The 26,079-nt window shown below is 45.7% G+C and overlaps 1 protein-coding gene across 1 annotated transcript in view; it reads left to right on the top strand.

The window, feature by feature from the left end:
* The window catches only part of ILRUN (inflammation and lipid regulator with UBA-like and NBR1-like domains), a 248,944-nt gene that overhangs the window by 111,114 nt on the left and 111,751 nt on the right, over positions 1-26,079 (top strand). Inside the window, exon 4 of the mRNA XM_078644266.1 lies at positions 24,442-24,770. Coding sequence (XP_078500392.1) covers positions 24,442-24,770 — 329 coding nt within the window. The remainder of the gene's footprint in view (positions 1-24,441; positions 24,771-26,079) is intronic.

Raw genomic sequence — 26,079 nt, 5'->3', positions numbered from 1 at the left:
GAACTGAAAAAAAGGAGAAAACTCATGGGGCAAAACTTGAAAAACTCCCCATCCAGCGTAGTAAAGCATCTAGGCTGGTTGTCCCCAATAACCAGTTATTTTGGTCTAGGGGATACACACTTCCCTCAATCTTTGCCCGTGTGTGCTTGTGACCTCTGTTTTACAGGCCATTCCTGTCTATTGAATTTTGGGGTGTAAATGGAGAAGTGTGCCTTCTTTTTTTTTTTTGTTTTTTTTTTGTTTTTTTTTTTGGTTTTCTGTACATTTTACAGCTATTTGAGTACATGCAGTAAATCTGCAGTTCACCCCATTGCTGTCTCTGTGAACCAAACCAGTAGGTGCCCATGCCTGTTCAGTCATCGTCTCCTACAGTGGTATATGATCTGTTGCCTTTGGTATTGTACTTATCCGGAGCCTTGATTCACAGCACAATTTTTCAGACTTCACATTGCCTGTTTTGGGTCTCTGAATGTATGCATTCTATCTCATAAAACAAACTGTAGTCTGGCTGGTTAGAGCATACAGTACTCAATAGTCATTTGCAGTTTTTTCTTGAATGGCAAGAAAAAATCTGTTGCATTGCAGTTGAGAACCTGTGGCTTCAGAGTACTGCAGGCCTTGCTTTGTTCTTGCTCTTCTGAGAGCAGCATCGTAATCCCTATAATTAAGTTATCTAGCAATAATACGTCTGGTCCTTGGGATGAGTTTCGGGGCCAAGGCTCAATTCACCTGTTTGATAAAGAACAGCTTAGATAAAGTGTCTCACCCAATAGGTCTACAAGCAGGTTATGTCTAAATGTTTTCCATGTTTCCCGTACTGGCCGAATTAGCCACATCCACTATACTAATAATAATGATTGTATGACTTAACTACTGCCTAAACCACGACTTCTGGAACAACGAAGGCTAAACTACGACCATTACTTAACCACTGCATTTTAAATCACTACTATCTAAACCACGAAAAAATAAGATTTAATGACACTTCATTTTATTCCTTTTTTTTCTAAAATATTTGGTAATATCTGTTTACAAAAACGAGCACACTGATCATATTCTTTTCTTGATTCTTAAGCATTTACAATTGTTAAAATCAAAGCAACACTGCCATCTCCTGACATCAACCGGTAATTTAAATGTTAACAACATTAGCTGTATTTTAAACTTAACTATTACATATGTATTCATCACGTTATATTTCTATCTATATATATTTTTTAAATCTTATTTGTGGGGGAGTCCCCCCCCCCATCTACCCATTTATATGTTTTCCTAAATTATCCTACGTGCAACTCCGGTGTTCTAAAAGTCGTGGTTCCATCCTTCGTTGTTCCGTCGTTCGTGGATGTTACCTTCGTGGTTCAGCCCTCTTCGTTGTTCACTCTTCGTTGTTCTGGTAAGTCGTTGTTCAAACATCGTGGTTAAGGATGTTTCCCAATAATAATGCACCTCCATCTTGCCTCAGGATCTTAATTTTTGACACATATTGTTACTTCCTTATTTGGGTTGAGTGTCTTTGGTGGTCACAGCTTCTTCCTCAGTCTCTGATACACGGCGCTGTACCATATTGACTCCGGAGGCTAGTTTGTCCAGTTGCTCCATCATGCAGTCCATGCAGTAGAATACGGTGTCAATCTTTTCAATCGATAGTTTGAAGGCTGCGCTTCATATCTTTGAGTATGTTGCAAAAATCTTCCTCTCGGGTATCCTCCTCTGTAGTGTCCTGTGCTTAATCCATAGCCACCTCTCCACCATGGTTCATCGTAGAGTTTTTGTTGTCAAATGAAAGTTTTGACTCTCTAGGGGGGGGAAGAGGGTTTTGGGGGGTCTCTCTAGCCTGTTGTAAAGAACATTGGGAAGGATTTCTCACCAGTGGCTCGAGACCAGGACAGAACAGGACCTGCGCTGCACAAGTAAGGTTTTCCCCTCCAGCTGCAGTCACCGCCTTCCTCAACTTGCATCTCAGGCAGCAAGGCCCACCAGAACAGTGGGCACTTTCCTTCAGACAACTCTATATCAAGTATTGGTATCTCTACATGTCCATTTTCTTGAGAGGGGCTGTCAAGATGGTTTGACCAAGTGCTACTTCAGTAGTATCTCAAGTGCTGATCTGTGCAGTATACCACACAGCCCAGGGCAGTGGTAGTTAGTCTCTCAATCGATCTCTGTGAGGCATTAGTGGCGCCCAGGGCCATGAAGATGCATCCACTCCTCCTAGGCCGCCGCTTACACCAGGTCTTACAGCCGGAGCTACTGCAGTTTGTATATATCTGAGAAATCCAGTGCTTTTTACTGGCATGTATTAATCCAGTGAGTCTCCCACTTGTGTAATGGCCTTGCTCTGGCTAGTGTCCTTTTATGCCACATCTGAGCCTTCTGGGAGAGGCCAATCATCTGTTATGTACCCCTCTGCATCTTTGTCAGACACAACTGCCACCTCTGTCTGCCGCTCGTGCTCTTTGCAGGCTCCACCAGGCTAGGAGAATCGGTGGGCTCTCTAGCACGCACCTGCCACTCTCCTCTTGCCACCACTGCAGATTAAAAGGGGTGTGTGTGTGTTGTGGCCTCAAGTTCCAGCTTTCCCCTGCACAACTCTGATCTCCTTAATTCATAATTGCAGATTATGGACCAACCTGGGCGTCCCCTAGCTACTGTTTTAGTACAGGTATTAATTGCTAGCCCATTACAGCACCACCGCTCATAGGATTATATAGGATCAGTGATCCAGCTGAAGGCCCTGCTGGCTTCACCCCTACAAACAAAGAAAGTGCCTGATCCAAATGTTTCGAATACTAAACCCTTTAAAACTAACTTCAAGCGCAGTTTGCGTTTCTCATTTCTCAGAAACTACTTTATGGATTTCAACCTAACTTGCGCTCAGAAAGAACTGGACTTCTGCACAGGGCAAATTCAAAGTCCTTGTGTCTCTTATCTCCGTCTGTAGCTCATCCCTAATCGTCCTTTTGTAGTGATTAAAATCACTCCGGCTATGCTCTCCACCAATATTTCAACTTTGACCCACACCTGACCAATCTTTACTAAACGTTTATGGACCGAAGAAAAGTTCAATATATATCCTATTTTGCAACTTTTTGTGCACCTTTGGTTCCAGAGTTATTAGAAAGTTTACATTTGATTTGTGGACTAAAGGATTTAATTGTAAACTTGAGATATTATTGCTGCCACTTTAAAACAAAAATATTAGTGATGGTGGCTGTGTATTTTTGCTTGGTTGAGGTACTTACTCCCAAGATAAAACTAAACGATGCTTGGACTTGTTTGATGAGTTTACATAAAATCTTCTTTAAAAGTGATACCATTGTTGTAGTTTTTTATTGACAAGTTTAGGTTTGCGCTGCTTAATCCCAATGGTCAAAGGTTGTTGAGTAATTATTTTGTTTTCTTATAGAAAACTAAAGACTATAACCCGCGCCAAACAAAAAAAAACAGTTACATAAAACCTGCTATAAATTAAGTGTTAGGTCCTGCTTGAAATCTTTTTGGGGTTTGGTATAAACCTGTAAAGTAGTGCTCAGAATATTCAAATTCTGAGACCGTAAGCATGTGAAAATCCTCTCTGTACATTCATTCAGGACTTCAGTTGAACCTTGGTGCCAAACCATGTTGGTTGGGGTAACTCTGCTGACTGATTGCTAAATGTGCTGTCCTTCCACCAAACAGTTTTGGATTCTGCCTCCTTGCTGATTAATGGTGGAAAGAAATAGAAAAAAACAAAAATGGGATGCCAACCTGCACACCTCTTCTAGTGAGTTTAGCAACGTGTACTAGAGTCTTCAATTTTAAAAAAACGTGCTGCTAGGTGCTTGTGGTCCAGCCTATAGGACCTGTGCTACTAATGTATAACAATGAAACGGAAATCTCCGTCCCTGTCACTCAGCGCACTTATGTATACTGTCCCTAGGGCTTCTTCTTGTGTTTAAACAGTAGAAACAACAATCTCTAAGATGTTTGTCATGTGATCAGTGACGCAATCATTTTATTCTATCATTGATTTCAGGGTTACATCGCCATATTCAAAGGAACTTTTTACATGCAAATGAAAGGAACAACAACCGAATTATGCATAAAAATGAAACCCAAACCCCTCTATGATAAAAAACTGACATTGACACTGTTCGGTCCTCTTAGACACACACTGGTCCTGTGGCATACTGCTCAAACCAAGCTCGGCTGGCGCGGGGTCCTGACCCTACTTACCCCTTTGTGGGACACTAAACGTCTAGGCAAGCTCCGTAATATCAGAGGTTTCGACAAATGGGATGACATGGGCATCTCCACGGTGGGAGACCTCTGGCACAATGGTGAAATGGTATCGTTTGAAAGTCTCCAACTTGACTATGAAATGGCGAGTGGGGAGCGATTTCGCTACGTGCAAATCCGACATGCTCTGATGTCAGTGTTGCCCCCTGGTACAGAGGTCCCTGAGGCTTCCCCCCTGGAAGATAGACTCCTCACAGATTATATGCAGAAGAAGGCCACTTCCCTCACTTACCGTAAATTGATAAATAATATGCCGGACCCGACGGGTTCACTGCGTGATAAATGGTCACACGATGCGGGGGAACTTGATGAGTTTGAGTGGCAGGAGGCACTGGCCTCCCCGCCGGAAGTGGGCATACCTTCTAGACTTAGGCTTGTGCATCTGAAAATAATACACCGCACATACTACACTAGACACACCCTACCTAAGATTGGCAGAGCACTGCACCCATTTTGTTTGAGGTTGCTGAGAGGAAGGTACATTTTTTCATACTATATGGGATTTCCCTAGGATAATGGAGTATTGGAGACAGGTGATGAGGACGATCTCACAGGTAGAAGGGGTTTCCCTAGTACCAGAACCGAGACGGTGCTTATTAAACGTATGGGAACCAAATGATTTGAATCGTCTGGCCCAGGGCTGGGCTGCGTTGTGTATGATGATTGCTAAGCGGAACATTGCCCAGAAATGGGGCGTGTTGGAGACGCCTACCCTGACTGCGTGGGGGAGAGATATGGATGCTATCATGTTTGCCGAGAAGTCGGTATTCATTATTCGAGGGTGCCCCAAAAAGTGAAGTAAAATCAGGGGAAAGTGGAATAAATTTCGAGGTGACATTTGGGACCCCCCATCAGATCGAGAAGATTAAGATTCTGACGTGGAGTAAAAGGGTGGGAGAGCGGGGTTCGCGAGGGGTTAATGAACATAGTGATGTAATAATGCAATGTATTGTGATTTTGGCCGCGCATGTGTGTATTGTAGAACGGAACGTTTTTAAAATGGATATGTACCATGCCTGTTTACCTGAGGTTTTTATTAATCAAATAAAAGAAATTCAAAAAAAATAAAATGAAACCCAAATAATATGTGAATCCTATGTTAGGCCTCAGAGGTTAGGCTTATAACACATTTTTTACCTAAACCCAATGCATTTCGGGTACAACCCTTCATCAGGGGCATAACATTAATGTGCGTTTTGACTTCTGTTCTTGTGTTTATAAATCTAGTAGCCACCTGCTGGAACAAGGAAACAAATTCTGTAAGCTTTGCTCAATGAAAAAAAATGCCAATATCTGTGCTTGCAGCCACTATCAAAAGAGGAAAGTGTATATTGCATGCAGACTGTAAGTAGAAATCCAAATCCTCAGTAGGTGCAGAAAACTGAAAGGCAAAAACATTAAAAAAAAAAACACGACCCAGCGCCACAATCACAGTAATCTCCAAGTAACCAACAGTGTTTCTCAAAGCACTTGAAAGGCAAAAATTGTGCCCAGTGCAATCCGCTGGGGAAGGACTCCCTGTGCTCTTAATGTCAAAACAACCCTTACGGGGTGAGCCAAAGGCCCAAAAATGCCTGACATAAAGTGTCAACATATACCTCACGCATTGAAAGGGAAACACCGCATTCCCCACGAATCGTGTCTTAGTACCTAAGTGAAACAACAAATGCTAACTAAGAAACAGAACGTGATGATGCAACAACGTGTGTGCTGCCGGGAGACCGAGCAGCCCAACTAGTGTTAAAGAGAAGGACTATTACCAGTGCCGGTAACTATACAGCCGAGATTCAAGTATATATTAACTGCCGTTCACGACCTATTAACAAAAAGGACCAACTGTAAACTTCCAGAAGGAAGGAAAAGTAGAAAGCCACCCGTACCGCATTAGGAATATCCAAATTAGCACTTACCAAGTTATGCGCGCGAGGGTCCGCCGACCTGAAGCCAAGAAACCTCCAGCGTGCCTGAAGCTTGTGAATGCTGGTTAAAATATGTGTGCGCAACATTGATCACCTCAATGTGATGTTATCACGTGATCTGGAAATTTAAAGAAATATGCCCTGTTCTAGAGGTACTTGAAGTGTCATCAAGCTTTATTTAAAACAGACCGCTCAATGGAAGATGCAGGTTAAACAAACAGCAACTATGTAAAGGTCACAGTGCAAGGCACTTAGCGAAACTAATAAGTTAGTGCTATCCATTCCAATGCGTGTAAGCAACAAACATAGAATGTGAATATGACCATAAAATATATCTAATAAATATCGAGGTTGAGGCCGCTAATCTGATGATGAATAAAATATGTGAACAAGAAAAAGGATGGAAATGAATCATACCGAAAGAATCCTCAAGAAAGAATCACCCAAGATGATGGTAAATGGAAGTGAATGATAGTGAGTGCAAGTCCAGATGTACAAGTCCACTGAACAGTGAGCACAAGGAAAACGTATAATACACAACTGTGTGTAGGAAACCTAGCATTTCATAGTGATCATTTAAACCTTTTGGAATGATGGTATCAAGGTGTTTTATCCAAAACGTCTCACGTTGAGCTAACCGTGTTAGTGTCTGTGCCAGCACTGTGCTTAATACTTTCTAAAATGGTAAATCTAAGTTGTGGAATAGAATGTGACATGTCTATCCAGTGTGCAGCTAGGCAAGAATGTCTATTCTTATTACGTATCTTGCTTTTATGCTCAATGAAGCGTTTTTTTGATTTTTCTAGATGTTCTTCCCACATATATCTGTCCGCATGGACATCGTATGGTACATATAACTCCCTCCAAATTGCAATTTTTGCCTTTCATGTACCTTGAGAAACACTGATGGTTATTTGGAGATTAACGTGATGGTAGTGCTGGGTTGTGTTTTTTCTTTTCATGTTTTTTCCTTTCACTTTTCTGCACCTATTGGGGATTTGTTTTCTTTTTTTACTTAGTCTGCATGCAATGTACACGTTTCTCTTTTGATAGTGGCTGCAAACCGAGATATTGGCATTTTGATTCATTGAGCAAAGCTTACAGAATGTGTTTCCTTGTTCCAGCAGGTGGCTACAAGATTTATAAACACAAGAACAGAAGTCAAAACGCACATTAATGTTATGCCCCTGATGAAGGGTTGTACCCGAAATGCATTGGGTTTAGGTTAAAAAAATGTATAAGCCTAAATCTGAGGCCTAACATAGGATTTGCATATTGTTTATGTTTCATTTTTATGCATAATTCGATTGTTGTTCCTTTCATTTGCATGTAAAAAGTTCCTTTGAACATGGTGATTTAACCCATGAAATCAATGATTGAATAAAATGATTACGCCACTGATCACATGACAAACATCTTAGAGATTGTTGTTTCTACTGTTTTAACACAAGAAGAAGCCCTAGGGACAGTATACATAAGTGCGCTGAGTGACAGGAACAGAGGTTTCCGTACGATTGTTGTACAATAGGAAAGAAATACAAAACCTATCACTCCCATCCTTAAATCATTGCACTGGTTGCGGTTAAAGGCTCCTCTATTCAGGTTTAGTTTACCTGTTGTACTTACAAGACCCTCCACCTGTGACAGTTCTGTCTTGCAGTGAAGCTTCAGTTCTCTGGAGTGATGTGCACTACTTTTAGCAAGTTTCTTGCTTGTTGCTATCTTTTACTTGTCAGGAAATCTTTAATCTTGCACGGGTAACCAAGCATTCTCAATTGGCTCTCACAATCTCTGGAATTCCCAATCTTTCAGAGTCACCCCTATTTTTTAATTTACATAAATGTCCTAGTCTTGGATTCTTCAACATATGTATGTCTTTTATTCTTTACCGGGGGAGTTCTGCCATCCAGTCATGTGCTTCTTCCCCTCCTTTTGTTCTACATCTACGCCTCCACAGCGTGTTATTATGCATTGCGGTGCAGGTGGGTAAAGTTCAGCAACCAGATGACTGCAGCAACTAGACCTATTATAAAGAAAAATGTACAATGGATTTCTAATGGCTGATATTCCTTCGGAGTTGCACATTTGCATAGAAGTAGAACTAGTATTATTTGGCAACTGTGTTCCATAAAACTCACAAGAATAAAAATACAATTTATAAATATCTCTCGGTTTCTATGCAATATACAACATTTGTCGCATATTATGAGGGTACAATATGATTCTATTTTGCTGTAGTCTTCCTGATTTTCCCTTGTCTCAAGTGTTGGGCTCCTTAAGGTTCTCCCTTAGCTGACTGCTGGTGTAGTGTTTCTGTACTCGCAGTTATTCTTTTCTCATTAAATTAGTACAGATCCTGAAGCACCCCTTGACATTTGAATGGGTATAGTCAACACCAGCTTGAGCTTATTTACCCTGTTAGTATGTCCCCCCCCCCCCTCTTGCTTTTAGGGCTCTTCCCTTACCCACTGAAATTAATAGATCACTTAATGTGCCATATAGCTTCTTTCATATTAGCAGAATAGGAGCCTAATTGACAGTAAAGAAATACTTACACACCATCAACCCAGTCAAAGCGTTTTGTCCTGTCATCAGGGCGATTCCCAAGAATCCAATGCTGTGGAACTTCTCCAAATACACGTAAAACGAAATTGTGGTTGAATCCTCTTTTTTTTTTTCTTTCTTCACAACCTCGGCTCATGTGTTGGGAAATCCTGAAGCCTAAAAACACCTTATATTAGTGTGCGGTCCGTTGATGTTACTAGCAATATTTGAGGCTCCTAGCTGTAATTGTACAGCGAGGTGAAAATTTCCCCATCCAAACTGAATAAACTGTTTGATAATTTACCATGGCTTGTAACATCTATCACTGAATTCCACCAGCAAGTGGACATCATCATTGGCTGGGCTGATCAAGTGGTTTTCCAATAAAGTCTACGATTCCTTAAATGCGGAGAAGACTTTGTCCTGGTTATAGTTTTGGGATTTTGCAAGAGCGATCTCTCCAAAGGGAATGGTATTATTTAACTGGACAAGTATATATCGGTAGGGACACATGGTAATTATGATATTGGCTGAATGATTAGCACCTTCAGTCAGTTCCTTATGCCAAGCTATCTATTATCCCACATACCTCTAAGGCCTGCAGTCAGATATTGGCTCTCTGGCATTTTGCACTAGCAACCAATCTTCATGTCTGCTCCTCCCAAAATCTTATGTCTGTTAATATGTTTCTCCCCAATGATTCTCTGACCGGAGCCGTCATTCATCGGGCTCCAAGTCTTCGCCTTCGGATTCCGGTAAGCGACACCATAAAAAGAAGTAGATGAACCGTGTTCGCTCTGACGTCCCCCCGTCGCTACTCGTAGGCAGACGAGGGGGACAGGGGGTCCGACCCTGCGGCTCCTCTGGAGCTTGGGAGTCCAGCGGCCTGCCCGCCATACCAGGGTCCGTCGGCGACTCTCGAACAGATGCAAGAGTTCATTGCTGCCGTGGACCACCTTTTTAAGCCTCGGGCCTCATGCCGGCGCGCCTCCAGGCCCCATGTCCAGATCCTGTTGGCCCGGCAGCTCTGGCACCACAGCCAGAGCCGCCGGAGCCAGCACCGAGGCCTGCGCTGCTGGCTCCAGCCTCGGTGCCACGAGGTGCAGTGCTGCCGGCTCCACCCCCGGCGTCGCACTATGTGCCAACTATCCCACTCCTGCCCCGGTTCCAGGACCATTTTGTTCCGGCCTGGGAACTGCAGTGGGAAGCGGCTCCGGCCTGGCCAGCGGCATTCTCTGTGCCGTCCGTCCCTTCTCCGGTTCTGCCGCTGCGACCGGCTCCCTCTACGCCAGAGGCAGCCGGCGACTGGGACGGGTCCGAGGACCCTCTTGCCTGCCATTGTGACTCCGAGTGGGTGAACTTGATGTTTCTTCTGACCCGGGGTTTGCCTCTCCTCCGCTTACTATGGAGGAGGATGCTTTCTTACGAAGGTGCTTCAGACAGCGTCTACATCGTCGGAGCCGCTGCTTCCTTTCAATGAGGCCCTCACCGAAATCCTCTTGGACACTTGATTGCGGCCGGCTACTCGGGCACGGTGGATAAAAACGTCGCCAGGCGTCACCGCCCGGTGCCTGATGATCCCGCCTTCCTGACCACTCACCCTACACCTGAGAGCGTAGTCATTCAGGCCTCTACTTCACACAGTGCGTTTCCCACGGCTCCGCCGAATGAGGACTCTAAAAGGCTGGAACAATTTGGTAAGAGATTGTGCACCCCGGCCAGCTTAGGGCTGCTGTCGGTTAACACCACTTGTTTGTTGGGCCGTTACTCCCACACACTGTGGGATTCCGTTGCTCAGGTCTTGCCTCAGTGTTCTGAGGAGGTCCAGGCTGTCCTTTCTCAAGCGATGGATGTACGTCGTTACAACGCATGCTTTTACCACGCATGCCTTTACGACGCAACTTTTACAACGCAAACCATTACAACGCATAGTGCTTAGGGGTGCTGGATAGTGAATAGTTAAATTTACTATTCCAACTCCAGTCCCCGTGGACACTAGGGAAGGTGTTGGATAGTAAATTAAATCTATTCCCTATCCTAGAGCGCCCCCCAGCGCAATGCGTTGTAATGGTTTTCGTTGTAATAGTTGCGTTATAAAGGCACTGCGTTGTAAAAGTTGCGTTGTAAAGGATGTTTTCCCCCAAGCGATTGCTGAGGGTAAGGATGCGGCTAAGTTTGCCATCAGGTGTGGTTTGGACACCGCTGATTCGTTGGGGAGAGCAATTTCCACGACTGGCGTTGCGGCGCCATGTCTGGTTACGTTCGACCGTATTCTCGCCCGATGTAGAGGGCTCGCTCATGGACATTCCCTTTGATGGCTCCTGCCTCTTTGGCGATAAGGCCGACAGTGCACTGGAGCGCTTTAAGGACTCATGGGCCACGGCCAAGTCCTTGGGTCTTTCTACGGAGAACCCTGCCACTCTTGGGTTTCGTTCCTTTTTGTGGCCAGGGCAGGGGCACCCAGGCACGCCCCTCCAACAAGCCTGTGCAGAACCAACCTCCGTGGCTTCCGCAGGGGCGGGTCTGGGAACCAGCGTGCGGGTCAGTTCACCTCTACCCTCTCTGTTTCCACCTCCAAGCCTTCCTAATCTGAGCATCAGGGAGCACCCCATGCCGGTGGGTGGCAGGGTCCGCCACCTCCTCCACCACAGGGGCGAAATTACATCGGACAAGTGAGTGCTGCAGATAATCTGCCTTGGTTACTTACTTCCCTTTCATTCCTCCCTCCAGCCATGCCACCTCGGTTCGACCGCATGTCGGGGGATCATTTGGCTCTTCTCTGACAGGAAGTCACGGCCCTCCTGGCCAAGGGGGCCATAGAGTGCGTTCCGGGTCAGGAAGTAGGGAGTGGTTGTTATTCCCACTACTTTCTGGTCCCCAAGAAGGACAAGGGGAGCCTGCGCCCCATCTTGGACCACAGGGACGTCAATCGCTTCCTCCGGAAGGTGAAGTTCAAGATGCTGAATCTGGCTCAGGTCCCGGCTGCCCTGGAGACTGGTTGGTAGCGTTGGACTTGCAGGGTGCTTATTTTCACATTCCCGTCCTGCCGGCGCTACCTGCTGTTCTTGGTAGGCCAGGAGCATTTTCAGTTTGCCGTGCTCCCCTTCGGCCTGACCAGCGCCCCTCGGATGTTCGCGAAAGTGATGGCGGTGATCGCAGCTCATCTGTGCAGGTCAGGGGTGTCAGTATTTCCCTACCTCGACGACTGGTTGTTGAAGGCAGGCTCGCCCCAAGCAGTCGTCCCCCTCCTTCAGACTATGGCCGACCTCCTGCATTTGCTGGGGTTCTCCATCAACGTGCCGAAGTCGCACCTGAGTCTCTCTCAGAAGCTCCCCTTTATCGGAACGGTTCTGGATTCGATGCTGTTTCTAGTTTATCCTCCTGAGCAGCCTGTGTGGGATATTCAGGCTATGATTCCGATCTTTCGGCCTCTATCCTGGGTTTCAGTCAGAATGACCCTCTGGCTCCTGGGCCTGATAACCTCCTGCATCCTGTTAGTGCAACATGCCAGATGGCATAGGCAGTTTCTGCAGTGGGACCTGAAGTTCCAGTGGGCGCAGCATCGGGGCAACCTGTCCGATCATGTCCAGATCTCAGAGGGCACTGCACAACAGTTGCAGAGGTGGCTCGCGAATCGCGATTGGGTCAATGGCAGATCCCTCTCCCTTCCTCAACCAGAGCACACAGTAGTGACGGATGCGTCCCTCCTGGGATGGGGAGGCCACTTGGGAGAGGCGGAGGTCAGAGGCCTCTGGTCTCCGGCGGAGTCCCGGCTCCATATCAACCTTCTCGAGCTGCGGGCGATCCGACTTGCACTGAAGGCATTCCTTCCCTCTGTCCCTGGGAAGTGTAGTGCAGGTGTTCACGGACAACACCACCGCCATGTGGTATAGCAACGAACTGGGCAGGGTGGCCTCTGGACATGGCTGGATCATCAAGGCATTAACTTGGTGGTTCAACACCTGGCAGGTTCTCTGAATGCCAGGGTGGACGAACTCAGCCGCAGGTGCATGATGGATCATGAATGGCGTCTTCACTCGGACGTGGTGCAGGGTCTCTTTCTGTAGTGGGGAGATCCCTAGTTAGATCTATTCGCCACCGAAGAGAACGCGCAATGTCATCAGTTCTGCGTGTTGGAATTTCCAAGGCGGCACTCGCTTGGAGATGCTTTTCGTCTAGAGTGGAGCTGCGGTCTGTTGTACGCCTTTCTGCCTATACCTCTTCTGCTCAGAGTGCTGAAGAAGATCAGGCGCGACCGGGCCCAAGTCATTCTTGTTGCTCTGGACTGGGCTCGAAGAGTATGGCATCCAGAGCTACTCGGTATGAGCATCGATCCCACAATCCGTCTCCTTCTTCGGGAGGATCTTCTGTTGTAGCAGCAGGGGACGGTCCTTCATCCGAACCTGTCCAGTCTCCACCTCCATGCGTGGAGATTGAGTGGTGACAGTTGACTGCTTTCGACTTCCCTCCTGAAGTCTGTAATGTCATTCTGGCAGCCAGGCGTCCCTCCACTAAGACTGCTTACGCCTGCCGATGGAACAAGTTTGTGGCATGGTGCACAGCAAAGGCTGTGGATCCCCTTTCTGCCCCTCTTTCTGAGGTTCTTCTGTCTTTTACCCAGCAGGGCTCTGCTCTGGGCACTCTCAAAGGTTATCTTTCTGCAATCTCCACCTTTCTGAGACTTCCTGATCAGCCTTCTCTTTTTAAGTCCTCAGTTTTTAACCGTTTCCTTAAAGGCATTACGCACACGTTCCCTCCCGTGCCTTTCTTAATGCCTCAGTGGGACTTGAATCTTGTCTTGACTTACCTGATGTGCACTCCCTTTGAGCCCTTTCATAACTGTCCCTTACTTCTTCTTACTCCAAAGATGGCTTTCCTGGCAGCCATCACCTCTGCCAGAAGAGTGAGTGAGCTCCAGGCTCTTTCTTCTAAACCTCCTTTCCTTTCTATTCATCCGGACCAGGTGGTTTTGAGGACCCATCCTTCTATCTTGCCAAAGGTTGTCACGCCCTTCCACATCGGGCAGACCATCACTTTGCCCACCTTCTTTCCGCCTCCGTATCCTTCCAGGGAGGAGGAGAGACTCCACCGTCTGGACCCAAAATGTGCGCTTGCTTTCTATCTGTAGCATACACAACAGTTCCGGTTGGATGATCAACTCTTTGTTGGCTACGTGGGCACCAAAAAAGGTCTATCTGTGCACAAACGGACCATTTCCCGGTGGGTCGTTCTGTGCATCGAAGTAGGTTACTCCTTGGCCAAGAAGGAGCCTCCTGTGCGGCTCCGTGCCCATTCGATCAGGGCGACTGCAGCCACTACTGCCTTGGGACGTGGTGTTCGCTTGCAGGACATTTGTCAGGCAGCTACGTGGGCCTCGCGGCACACGTTTACGGAGCACTACTGCCTTGACAGTCCGGTCCGGAGAGACTGCTTCTGTGGCTGTTCTGTGCTTTGTGACTTTCTGGTGTAATCCTGTTCGCAGACCCACCTCCGGGGTTGGTATTGCTGGGGTATCTATTCTAAGGTAAGGAATCTATAACTAACGTGTCTCTTTCAGATGCACAAGTTACTACTTGTATAACGATATATCTGTAAGAGACATTAGTTAGTGATAGATTCTTTACTGCCCCACCCATCCTCCCCGTTCTGCGGACTGATTACTGGGGTTAAGGTCATCCCTTTTAGGGCCCTAGTTTTATGCACCAATGGTCAGTATCTTGTACGGATATGCGTTCCTGGTGCGGAATGTCGTGTACAGAACTGATGTTAGCGAGCATGGGTGTCGCCTAAGTACTCTCCGTGACGTTATCTTGGCGCTGACGATACCAGTGACGGACGCGGAGCCGCAGGACGCCGCCTACTGACGCGCAGAGGTACTGCTAAGCAAAACTTTCCGGATCCAGTCTGACACCTGGGGATATTCTAAGGTAAGGAATCTATCACTAACTAATGTCTCCTACAGATCTATCGTTACACAGGTAGTAGTTTGTGCATCCAAGAAGCGAAAGCCCTCTATAGCTACTTGTAGTGGGAATTGCCGTCTTCTCACATGCCAGCGGGTATAAGTGGGACTTTCCCAAGTTTTAGCATAGTAAGTTCTGAAGATGTTAAATATGTGTAAGAGCCGTGGTAATGTGCTCTCTGGTTGGGCCACATAGAGCAACACATCGTCAACATACTCTGAAATCCTTTCATCCCCATGTCACCCCATCACAGTCCTCTGACTATCCCATCTTTCCTGATCCGTGCTGCGAGCAGCTCCAATGCTACTGCAAAAAGCATTGAGGAGAGTGGGCAACCATGCTTTGTTCCGTATTCTAATGAAAATGCTTTGGCGTATGATTCGTTTACTTTAACTTGGGCCATTGGTTTTGGTATTTCTACCCTATTCCCAATCTTTCCAAAACCCCAGACTTAAAGGGCCATTCCAGGGAATCAAATGCCATCTTGGCAATCAGGGATAGTACCAAAGCTGGCTTCACAACCCCTTTTCGGTATAGTTTATGTAGCTACGGGGAGAGCTGCAGTTATTTGGAGGTTTGCCATTTTAAGAATCATAACTGTTTTTGCCAGATGTTGGTCTGGCGTGAGTTGTCCCTCCTGGTTCACGTCCCTAAACACTTGCAGCAAGTGGGAGTCAGTTTGTTTGCCATCACCTTGTATAGTTCCACCAGCAGGCCAGGCCCATGGCTTTGCCTGACAGGAGATCTCTAATCGCCTTTTCTATTTTCACCGTGGTTGTCTGCGCCCAACTTCTCCTTGTCCTGCAGCCAGAGCACCAGGTCTGTTTGCCCTAGGAATTCCCTAATATCAACTGGTGTTCTGACATGTGGAGGAATACATCCCTCTATCAAAGTGAGCAAATCATGGAGGAATCTGGCTGTGCTTTCAGGTGTTTAGTCCCCCGCACGGTCAGCGTGTTGAGCATGTTTCTGCGCATTTGTGGTAGGTAGGTCCCTGAGGCTGTAGCCCAGCCACTGGAAAAAAGCACTCTGTGTCAAATGAGACACAGCCCGACAGCCACCTGAGTAACCAGTAGGCCACCCCAAAAGCAGCACTCATGCCAGCACGAGCACCTGTAAAGTGTCTAATCTATGCCACACAGGAGATTAACTATGTTGAGCCTACTTTCATCACAATACCAGGCACGTGTTGTTTTAAATCACTGCAGAGTTGGACATAGCTATGGCATCCCAAAAGTCCACAGTAGGCCCTAGTTCTGACTTCTTGCAGCCAGCAGGCCTACCTGCCACATGCTGTGCCTGCACAAGACGTGGCCTGTCCTGGTGGGGGGAGGTTACAGTGCACTTCGCCGCTCCAAAGTCCAAGGCCCCCTGACTAGATATTCCCTCTTGCATGGTCTCCCCATAGTCGTCATCTGTCCCATGTTAAATGGCAGTAGCTGCTGCAGCTGCTGCGTAGGCCCAAAGGGGCCACGATTTGTAGTTTTTGGGAGAGTGCAGCGCAGGGAACGGGTAGGGAGCCTCTTCTTCTAGGGATAGCAGCTCGTGAACAGGCGCAATTCATGTAACGCAGGCAATGTGGGGGCAACACGGCAGGATTAAGAGTGGCATTCACAAGGGGTGCAGTCCACAGTGGAGTACTCACGAGGCCCAGAAAGGGAAGCAAACTATAGTCGTCATCTTGCTCGTTGTGTTGCCCCTGGCAGCTCTGTCTGCTTGCTCACCTGCTCCACCAAAGGGCTTGTTGTTTCTCAGACAGCAGTAAGCTCTGCGTCGGTAGTGGTCCCAACCGCCAGTAAGCAGATTAGTCCCTAATGTTACATATGGGCACCAGCCACGGCTGACCGTTTTCGTCCTCAGTAGGCCTCGACTGCTCAATAGGCCTCGGCAGGAGCACCCCTACAGATATAAGGGTCTGGAGGTCATTCTTCTTGGCCTCGCTTCTTCCCTCACTCACTTCCAGAATATCTGGGAACAGCACGGTTAGGCATGGGCGTAGGAAGTGTGGGGGACGAGGGGGATATATCCCCCCCAGATTTTAAAGTGGGGGGGACACGGGGGACAAAAGAATTTCCCCTCTCCCTTCTGTTATTGACAGAGCCATTAGCGCGCGAAAGCGCTACCTAATGGCCCTGTACTTGACCTGCCCGGAGTCAAAGAGGACCCCTGCCCTCTGCCCTTTGTTATGCTTCAGGAAGGCTCGGTGTCCTGGGAAGGGCAGAGAAGGAAGACAACTCTGTCTCTTTTCTTTCATGCCCAGAGAAGGCAAGCACAGTGTCAACTTCTCCTGAGTCCTGATCTGCCTCTGGCAGCTGCCCTCCTCCCCCTCTCTCTTTCTTTTTCCTCTATCTCTTTCTGTCTCTGTCTTCCTCCTCGTTAAGTTCTGATTTCGAGACAGCTCTTACCTCTCTCTTGCCTCTCTGTCTTTATTTGTTTCCCTGTGAAATGGATCCAAAATAGGAAGAACACTTTGGCTGGAAATGTCCCCATTTGCTGATGGTTTTATAATTCCAAAGAAAAACCTTAAGACGGAGAGAAAAAATTATTAAATACCTAAATAAAGCGATACAGAGTGGTCAGCAGACAGGGCAGATTGTTATTTACACCCACACACATTAGCACCACTTTACAGAGTTTGCCAGTGAAAGCGCTACTTTCTTTTTTTCTTCTTTCTTTGAAGAACATTGTTTTCCCAGGGTGGGGAAGTGCTCCATTCCTAAAGGGACTGCAATACCTGATTGAGTGGAGTAGAAACGTTTCATATGATCGTTTTCAACTGTTTAAATTATTTTAGCTTATAAAATGTGTACTGCAGCTCTGTGTTCGGGGATGTGTTTTTTTTAAACCAAACTGCTTACATTTTAAAAGGATATAAGCAATGGACATTGAAACGGGTCCCTTCCTGACTGGTCCTGTAGCCATGTCCTGAAATTTACAGGCAAAATCACTTACTGATTTCTGAATAATGAGTTTAAAACTGTTACGGTAACCATGTTGTTCCTGATTAAATTTCACATGCTTTGCTTATTCTTGCATTCCTTATGAGTGTTTGCTTTTTCCAGGGTTTTCTTTGTTTTTTTCAGGCAGCATTTTACTGTTGTCTAGTGCATACTTTAAATTTAGTTGCAGCACAATTGAGTTGTAGCTTAAGGCAGTGCAAGTTTCTCTCAGTGGGGCAGTATGGTGTTCAATGTGGGAGAGGATGTGGCACTCTGGCCAGAGCTGCTGAATTTGGAACTTGAGCACCATTTTCAGCCTTCATGACCAGTCCACCAGACCACACTCCTGACAAGGCTCATTCCGATGCTACACCTTAGAAGGCCCGATAGACCTTAGAAGCCCTGGTGTCTTAGCACCCATAGGTGGACCCTAATGGTGGCAAGTGTGAGTTAACCTTGAAGGCCTGTCCACCACAATCCATACTGCAGTTCACCTCCAGTCTTGCGAGCAGGCACACAAAGAAGCACACCCTAGACACACCATCGACAGTGACTGTCACTGAGGTCACAACATCCTTGAGGCCAGTCCACCGCACCCATTGGTACCTCCATTGGCCTTTTTTAGCAGTAGTGGTGCAACTCACCAGCGATCAGTAATGAAGGATTTGCATGCACACCAAACTTATGGGGTGATTATAATGGAGGTGGGACTGCCCCGTCACCCCGTCAGTGGCAGTTCCACCGCCATCGTTGACTGCATTACCGCCAGCAATATTACAATGGCGGGTGGTTCCCTGGCGGTCGGAAAGACCACCGCCACACACCCAACTGGCCCCTTGAGCCCGCCAGTGCGGCGGAGGAGCTTGTGGTTCCTACAATGCTGGTGGTGCCTACCAGCCACCACAGTAGGGATTACGATACCCCTTACCCGCCAGCCTATCCATGGCCGTTCACCCGCCATGGAAAAGTTGGTGGAAAGGGACATTGGGGGCCCGTAGCAGGCCCATGTCCCCTCTGCCCCCAGACATGGGACCATGGGGATATCTAAGATGCCCCCCTACATATCACTGCACCATGTGGCAGGCACCTGATTGTGCCTGCCACGTAGTGCAGTGATATATGTAACATGTCCTTTTCACATTGCGGCGGATGATGCAGCCAGCAGCACCTGCTGCACTGTAAAAGATAGGCATGCGAATGCCATAGTGGCGGTCGCATTGTAATGTCTATCGTGGGGCCGCCACCTTGAAGGCCAATGGTCCCATTCCCCGATTCGATGGCGGACGGACTGAAGTCCTCCTGCCATCGTAATCAGCTTCTAAGTTTGCAAACTTCATGGTCTCTGCTTCATGCACAAACACTTTTAACATGTGCAGCCTTCTTTCGGGCCACTGGAGTTATGCAGAAATGGAGGCCAAAAAGATGTTGCAGTGTTGACTAAATTATGCAACAATGAAAAGGCTGCAGCGTAATGCAGTACATTTTATGATACTTTAGTATTTTGACATATTTATACATACTAACAGCCTCTGCAAAGCTTTTGCCTCATAAGTACCTGTGTAACATACACATGCAGCAGTGGGAAAGGTGACCAGTCAACCTTTGCAAAGGGCCCTACACTTCACAGCAACATAAGTCACATTTCTCTTAGTAATTTTTGATCAGTTTGAGCAACAAAATTGTTTTTGGTCAAATCGTTAGATTATGCAGCAGATGATGTATTATGTGGCAAATATGACACAGCCATAGTTAAGTGGAAAACATTTTTTCACGTAACTTATTTTTGCCCCAGCATTGTAGTTGATCAATTTGCAAGTTCCCCAAACCGAAAAGCCGAGTTTGGGCACAATTTTCATTTTAAAAGCAGTCCTACAACACAGGGCTACTTGTAAACTGACCCCAGGCTTCAGCAGTGCACACATGCAAATGCAGAAAGGGCTACTGGCCTCAAAACTGCCATGCCCGGTTATATTCTAGGGACTTAAAGGTAGTGCTAATCCCCCTGCCCTATTATGTACTAGGGACTTATAGGAGAGGCCATGCCAATCATAGGGGTACCCTAACCCATAGTGCACCCTAGTGTATGTAGGTGTTTTCACAGTATCTTTAGGTGTCTCTTTCAGAATAACACTGTTCAGGCAGAGGCCAGGGTCAGTCAGGTACCACCAGTACCAGTCAGCAAAACGTTGGAGAGGGCCCAGGGCAGAGGATGGCTTTGCAGCACTAAAGAAACACAAACTCAGAATTTAAAACATAACACCATGGTTGTGGGATTCGCCTTAATAATCAGAATTGATTTCTATCCTAATGAACCCATTTTCTAACATTAGGATAAGGAAAGACTGGGGAAAAATCATAACGTTCCAATCTATACCTTGAAGTTTTCGTGCAGTTCTTTGATGATGGTTAATAGCTCACTGGTCTATGTTAGGATTTTAACTTATAAACTGCAAATACCAAAAGAATCTCTCAGACAAAAGCAGTAACTCACTGACCTATTTACATGATATGCATTTTGTGATCTGCGTGGTACACGTTCTCTACAGCAGACATATTACACCACTGTGGCTACCTTACCAAGAGTCAAAACTTCCACTAGACAAACCTCCGATCTCTCTCAATAAAGGACATTAATCACCAAAGTTATCTTCACATTTTTATTGTTGCCTGAAAATTGCTGGAGACCAGGAATGCAGCAGCAGGTATTTTTCAAACCATAATGCACTTGCAAACACGACGCCCCCACCCTAAGTCCGTGACCTTTGTTTGCTTGGTGCATGAAGATGCAAGATTCATATACATGTTTTTTTAACATTTGGTCTGATTACTATATGAAATAACAAACAAGCATATATGCAAACTGTGACAACATGCCTGCTTTTCTCGATATTTCACTTCAAAAGTATGCGATTGTATTTGTTTAACGGGCGGTGATTTGTATAGGGTCACTGGGAAGTCCACAAGGCTGTCCCTGTCCCCCCCAGAATTTTAGTGTCTCCTACGCCCCTGCGGTTAGGCCAGTTCAGCTGCTCCATGTGATTCCACTCGGTCGAGCTGCTCTCCGCAACACAACTTCTGCTGGCCAGAATCCCCACTCGATCATCTCTGCTGCAAAGATTGCTTAAACGCAGGCAATGCAGCGGCCGGGCTCTCCACACTGATGATTTTGGATTTGTCAGACGCAGTGTAGGAGCACACTCAATCAGTCTGCCATATTTAGGGTTTCGCCACTCTGCGACGCCGCTCTATGCCGCTCGGCTCTCTTTGCGCTGTCTCGGCTCTCCTTGACTCTGCTCTCTTCTCCGCTCTCTTCTCCCCCACGCCGCTCTCTTCTCCCCTACGCCACTCCACTCTTCCACTCCACTCTTCCACTCCACTCTTCTCCACTCCCGCCACTCCACTCTTCTCCACTCCCGCCACTCCATTCAGCGCCAATCCCGCCACTCCATTCAGCGCCAATCCCGCCAATTCATTAAAAGTCAATCCCACTACCCCGCTCTATGCCACATGTATTGACAACATAGCAAAAAGACAGTGGCAAAGCCTAAAGCTCGGGTATAAACGAGACCTATTGCTTTTGCTAGTTTGCGAGTGCCACAGATGCAGGATCCTAAGCTTGCTCAATTCTGTTGTTTTCATTCTTGCCTCTCGTATACTTAAACTTCAAACCTTGCCTCCAGTACACGTGTGAATAGTGAGTAACTGACAGGATCCTAAGCTTGATCAGGGCTCAGAAGTGATCTAAAAAATTAAGCCTTAGTCTGAGGATTTGCTTTGACACCTTGTTATGGGCTAAATGTGAGCGAGATGTCTGCTCATGATGCTGCTTCTGTGCCTGAAGCGTGGCGCATTGGCCACAAGATGGCACTTAAATTCCACTCATGCATTTATTGCTCAAATTCAGCTGAGGAGAGACAGCCCAGCGAGCATCAGCCCAGGCCGTTGCAGCGTTTAGGAAGCAATACAAATGTTAATTAATAAAGAAAACCCGTTGAGAAGAACCATTTTTGTCACCCTCCGCATTTTTTTCCTGTGGATTCTAGAGGTTTGCTATAACCTGATAAGCATCTCGTATCACACCTTCCGCAGTGAAAACTTCGCACACATGAGAAGACAAGCATGAACTTTGCCATATCACGTAAGCAACCATTTGGGCTCATCCACCTTCAGCCCTTTCAGATTTTAAGTAGATTTTGTTTGTTTATTTGGAGTCGATAATATTTCAAATATAAATCTAGAGGTTGTCTCTGTATAGTGTAGTCCACTTAGCCCTATCAAGAGATGGACGATCGTTGCCAAATGTTCCTGTCAGTCACAGGCGTCATTTCTATCAACCTCATATAAGGGAGCTGAAAGAGGTTAAAGGCCGTCTCGCTGGATAATACATATGTGGTTGCTAGTGTTTTTTTCGTCTACCTATTGTCTCAATTGACTGCAGAATGTTTATGGGTGTCCTCCCACCGCCGGACTAATGAACATTAACTGCCGACCCAGTATCAGTGGATCTCACAGTGAATGTGCCTAACAGTAACTCAAATCTGATGAGGATATTCGACATATAAGGCAAATCATAGACGTGAGGTGCAGACTAAAGACCAGCCTTGGCAAAGCCAATAGGTCTCACCCATGCAAGAGCCATTGGCTTTGCCAATGTGTTTTAGCCATGGTGTACACCAGCATGGCTGCTGTTCAACATGGCTAAAAGTTAGTGGCGTAGATTTGAGTTGGGGGTGCAGGGTCATCGAGTGGAATCGCACAGGGTGGAGTAGTGTTGTAGAGTGGAGGGGCAAACATTGTTGTGTACTGGATAGTGTCAAGTCACGTAGATTGTGGTGGTGCCGAGTGGCATAGGGTATAATGGTGTAGAGTGCGGTGGTGTTGAATGGCATAGAGTATATTGGTGTATAGTGCAGTAGTGCAGTAGTGCTGAGTGGCATAGAGTATAATGGGGTAGAGTGCGGTGGTGCCGAGTGGCATAGAGTATAATGGTGTAGAGTGCGGTGGTGCCGAGTGGCATAGAGTATAATGGTGTAGAATGCAGTGGTGCCAAATGGCATAGAGTGGAGTTGTGCTGTTTAGATTGGTGTGGCCTAGACTGGATTTATGTAGAGTGGAGGTATAGCGTGAAGTGTAATGAAGTGCAGTGGTGCAGAGTGTAGTGGTGTGGAGTGGTGCAGAGTGTAGTGGTGTGGAGTGGTGCAGAGTGGTGTGATCTAGAGCGGAGTATGCGTGGTATGGTAGTGCACTGCCGTAACAGTCAACACATTTTCGATTGCATATCAGTACATTTGCACAGACATACAGTTCTACTAGCAAAACTACACAGTGCACATTGGAAAAGGTGTGGAAATTGCTTCACCTATTGTATGATTTTTGTTCGTATTTAAGTATTTATTTTTTTCTAACACACTTCAGAAATAACAAAACAATTGATTCATTTGTGTTTCTAATTTTAATATATTCTGAAATGCGTATTCAGTTCGTTTAAATGTTGTCATGTGCTAGAAAAAAACCTCTTTCCTACCCCCATTATCCAGCAAGATTGTCGCTTGAATCATTTCACTTTGGGGTCCGAGAAAGAAAAGTACTCAAGCGCCCTTGGAAGACAGTGCCTTACATTTGACCTCTGTCTTGAATGCACAGCAAATATGTCCAGATAAGAGCAAGATTTAAAGGCCTGTTTACAGAAAGGGAGTACATGGAAGAATACAGTAAACACTGTTTAGACAATCGGAGGGACAAACTGAACCTGGTGAATCTAAAGCAAATAAAAAGCCAGCAAATGTGAGTTACAAACCACAAAGCCAATGGTAATCGACAATCGGGATGCATTCCTAGGGCAATTTTCTGAAAATCCCTAAGATGTCTTTAGAAAAACATACAACTGTGCATTTCTGGTATGCTGTGACCTAAAAAACTGAGAACTGGGTAAAATAGCTTGATTGTATGAGAAGTTATTTTTAAAAAAATGTAAATTGTTTTTATAGGCATTTGAAAAGAGGTCATATACATCGTATAACAGGATTGCTACAGTATGAGAAGTTACTTGGTACCGAACTGAGAAGCACAGCACCAACGGCATGCAGTGATTCTTTGAATTAGTAATTTGGCTGTGACATGAACTAATAAACTCATGCTTTATTTCAAATCATAACTCTTAAGGCCTGAAGAAGATTGAAGGTAACAGTTCACATTAGTCTTAAGTAACCTGTAAGTCTAGGAGGCTAGTGATTGTCAGACCTATATTCTGTGGAATTTGTTGGAATGGGAATGCAGTGATTCCTTTCCCCGGAAGTCTTTGGCCCAGGAAGCACGTGGACCATTAATGCAAGAGATTTATTTGACTTTTAAGTAGCAGGCGGCGTTAGTGCCGGGAGTTAAGTGGACTGCTAGGCCTGTATGTCAGTTCTCCTAAGGTTTTGCACTTTATTACAGCACCAGCAAGATGCAGTATCCAACACTACGATTTTGAGCTTGCAATCTTCGTGGGCATTTCCTGGTGAAAATGAATGCAATATGAATTCTGAGGATGCCCCACAAAAAAATGTATTTTGAATCATTTCTCTTAGACCTTTGTATCGTGAAAGGCGCGTTTCCCATGTTTTTCTTTTTCTTTCTCCGGGCAGATATTCTTTGCTGGGGTCTGCAGCCCCTGAATTTTTAGTTTGCTTGCCACTTGCTGCTATCAGTTTGTCAGTACAGTCTGTAGTTATGTGAGTAGTATCGCCACTCTCCTAATTGGAATACTTGTGCCACTTGTTGACCAAACCGACATTTGTTTTTGCATCTTCACAGACGTCATCTGGGTGATCCTAAGTGTAGAAATTGGCGGCCTTCTTGGAGTAACGCAACAGCTGTCATCCTTCGAGACGGAGTTCAGCACGCAACCTCATCGAATAGTAGAAGGAAATTTTAACCCCTTCGCCTCCCCGCAGAAGAGCAAGCAGCCAGAGGACAGTCCACTAAAGGACCCTGGGGATGCTGGGCTAGGCACACTGGGTAAAAACACCTGGTCTCCTGCTCCTGACCAAATTGAACAAGATCAGAACGAACTAACTCAGAACTCTGTAAATTTATCCCCTAACAATCACTCAAACAACCTCTCAGTGGTGACGTGCAGTAAGGTAGGTACAGTGTGACATCAGTACAGTTCGGTAACCAGGTGGAGGTGGGGGTGTTAAGGAGGGGACACGTGGAGAAATAACCTGAAAAATATCAGTTCCATAGGTCTTTGCAATGTGCTTTTTGTTTGAGGTGGTCGTTGTGCTGCCTTTGACCTATTTTCTCTTTTCAATATCTTAACTCTGAAGTACCACACATGTACACACACCCTCGTGAATATTTTTGGGATTTGTTAAAGGAAGTATATTTTTGTAAGCTGGGTGAGCAAGACCCAGTGATAGGCGAGAGCAGATGGGTGTTTTTTTTTGTTTTTTTTTACCGGCCACGTTAACTAGCCTTGGATGAAAACGTTATTTACTTTTAATTAAAACGACGGCTCTGTTCAGAACCCACGATAAATAGCTCCCCATTCTGCTTTTCTATTGTCTGACTGCCTGCAAACTGAAGAAGCTCATAAACCATATTATTTTACACACAAAAAAAATCTAAGGGGCTGGTTCTTTGCTCAACCTTTTTTTAATATCTTTTTTAAACAGAAGTACATTTCCCGACCCCGAAGTATTTTTGTCAGACTGGTCTTAAAAGACATGTTTTTGGAACTAAGCAAATAGTATTTTAAATTTGGCGAATAGTGTGTGCAGCCTTTTTCACTGTTTTCCACATTTTGCATTGTTAGAGTTGTGGACCTTAACCATCAGGAAAGGGAAGTGATTGGGTGTTTTAAGTGGTCACCCTTAAGACTCAGTTTTCAACGTGGAAGTATGTTTTTGGTTGAAATATGTTGGGGGAACAAAGTATGTATGTTTGGTGGAAGGACATATACTTAAGTTTACGACATGTCCAACACTGTTAGTCTTTCTAACATATCTGCAATTAAAATGTGCAACAGTAAACCAAACGAAATTCAAATATCGACCCTGGTGTTACAAGGTTTCCAGGAAATGCAGAGAAATTGGGGTAAGGCAACTTTTCTCTTTTGTGTTTATTACATTTCTAAGCCTTAAATTTGTCTGCCTGTGTGAGGATACTGGCACACTTTTTCCACCTAAAGAGAAATATATTTTCAAAGATGGCTTTTTCAGAAGAGTGCCTATCTCTATCATTTTTAAATAACTTGAATTATAAGAAAAACAAAAAGAAAACAACTTAACCAGTTCGGATAAAGGTCCATTTGCAGTTTTCAGTCTTTAAAGGAAAAAAGTGCATGCAATTGGTTAAACAGACAACATTCTCATTAAAGAGGACTGTGATACTCATTTTAAAACTGGAAGCTGCTTCAGAGTCTCAGATTGTATTGCAATGGCCGATCAT

Source organism: Lissotriton helveticus, chromosome 5_1 (assembly GCF_964261635.1).
Source record: "Lissotriton helveticus chromosome 5_1, aLisHel1.1, whole genome shotgun sequence".
NCBI classification, from domain to species: domain Eukaryota; kingdom Metazoa; phylum Chordata; class Amphibia; order Caudata; family Salamandridae; genus Lissotriton; species Lissotriton helveticus.
This window is presented reverse-complemented; position numbering and strand designations above follow the sequence as displayed.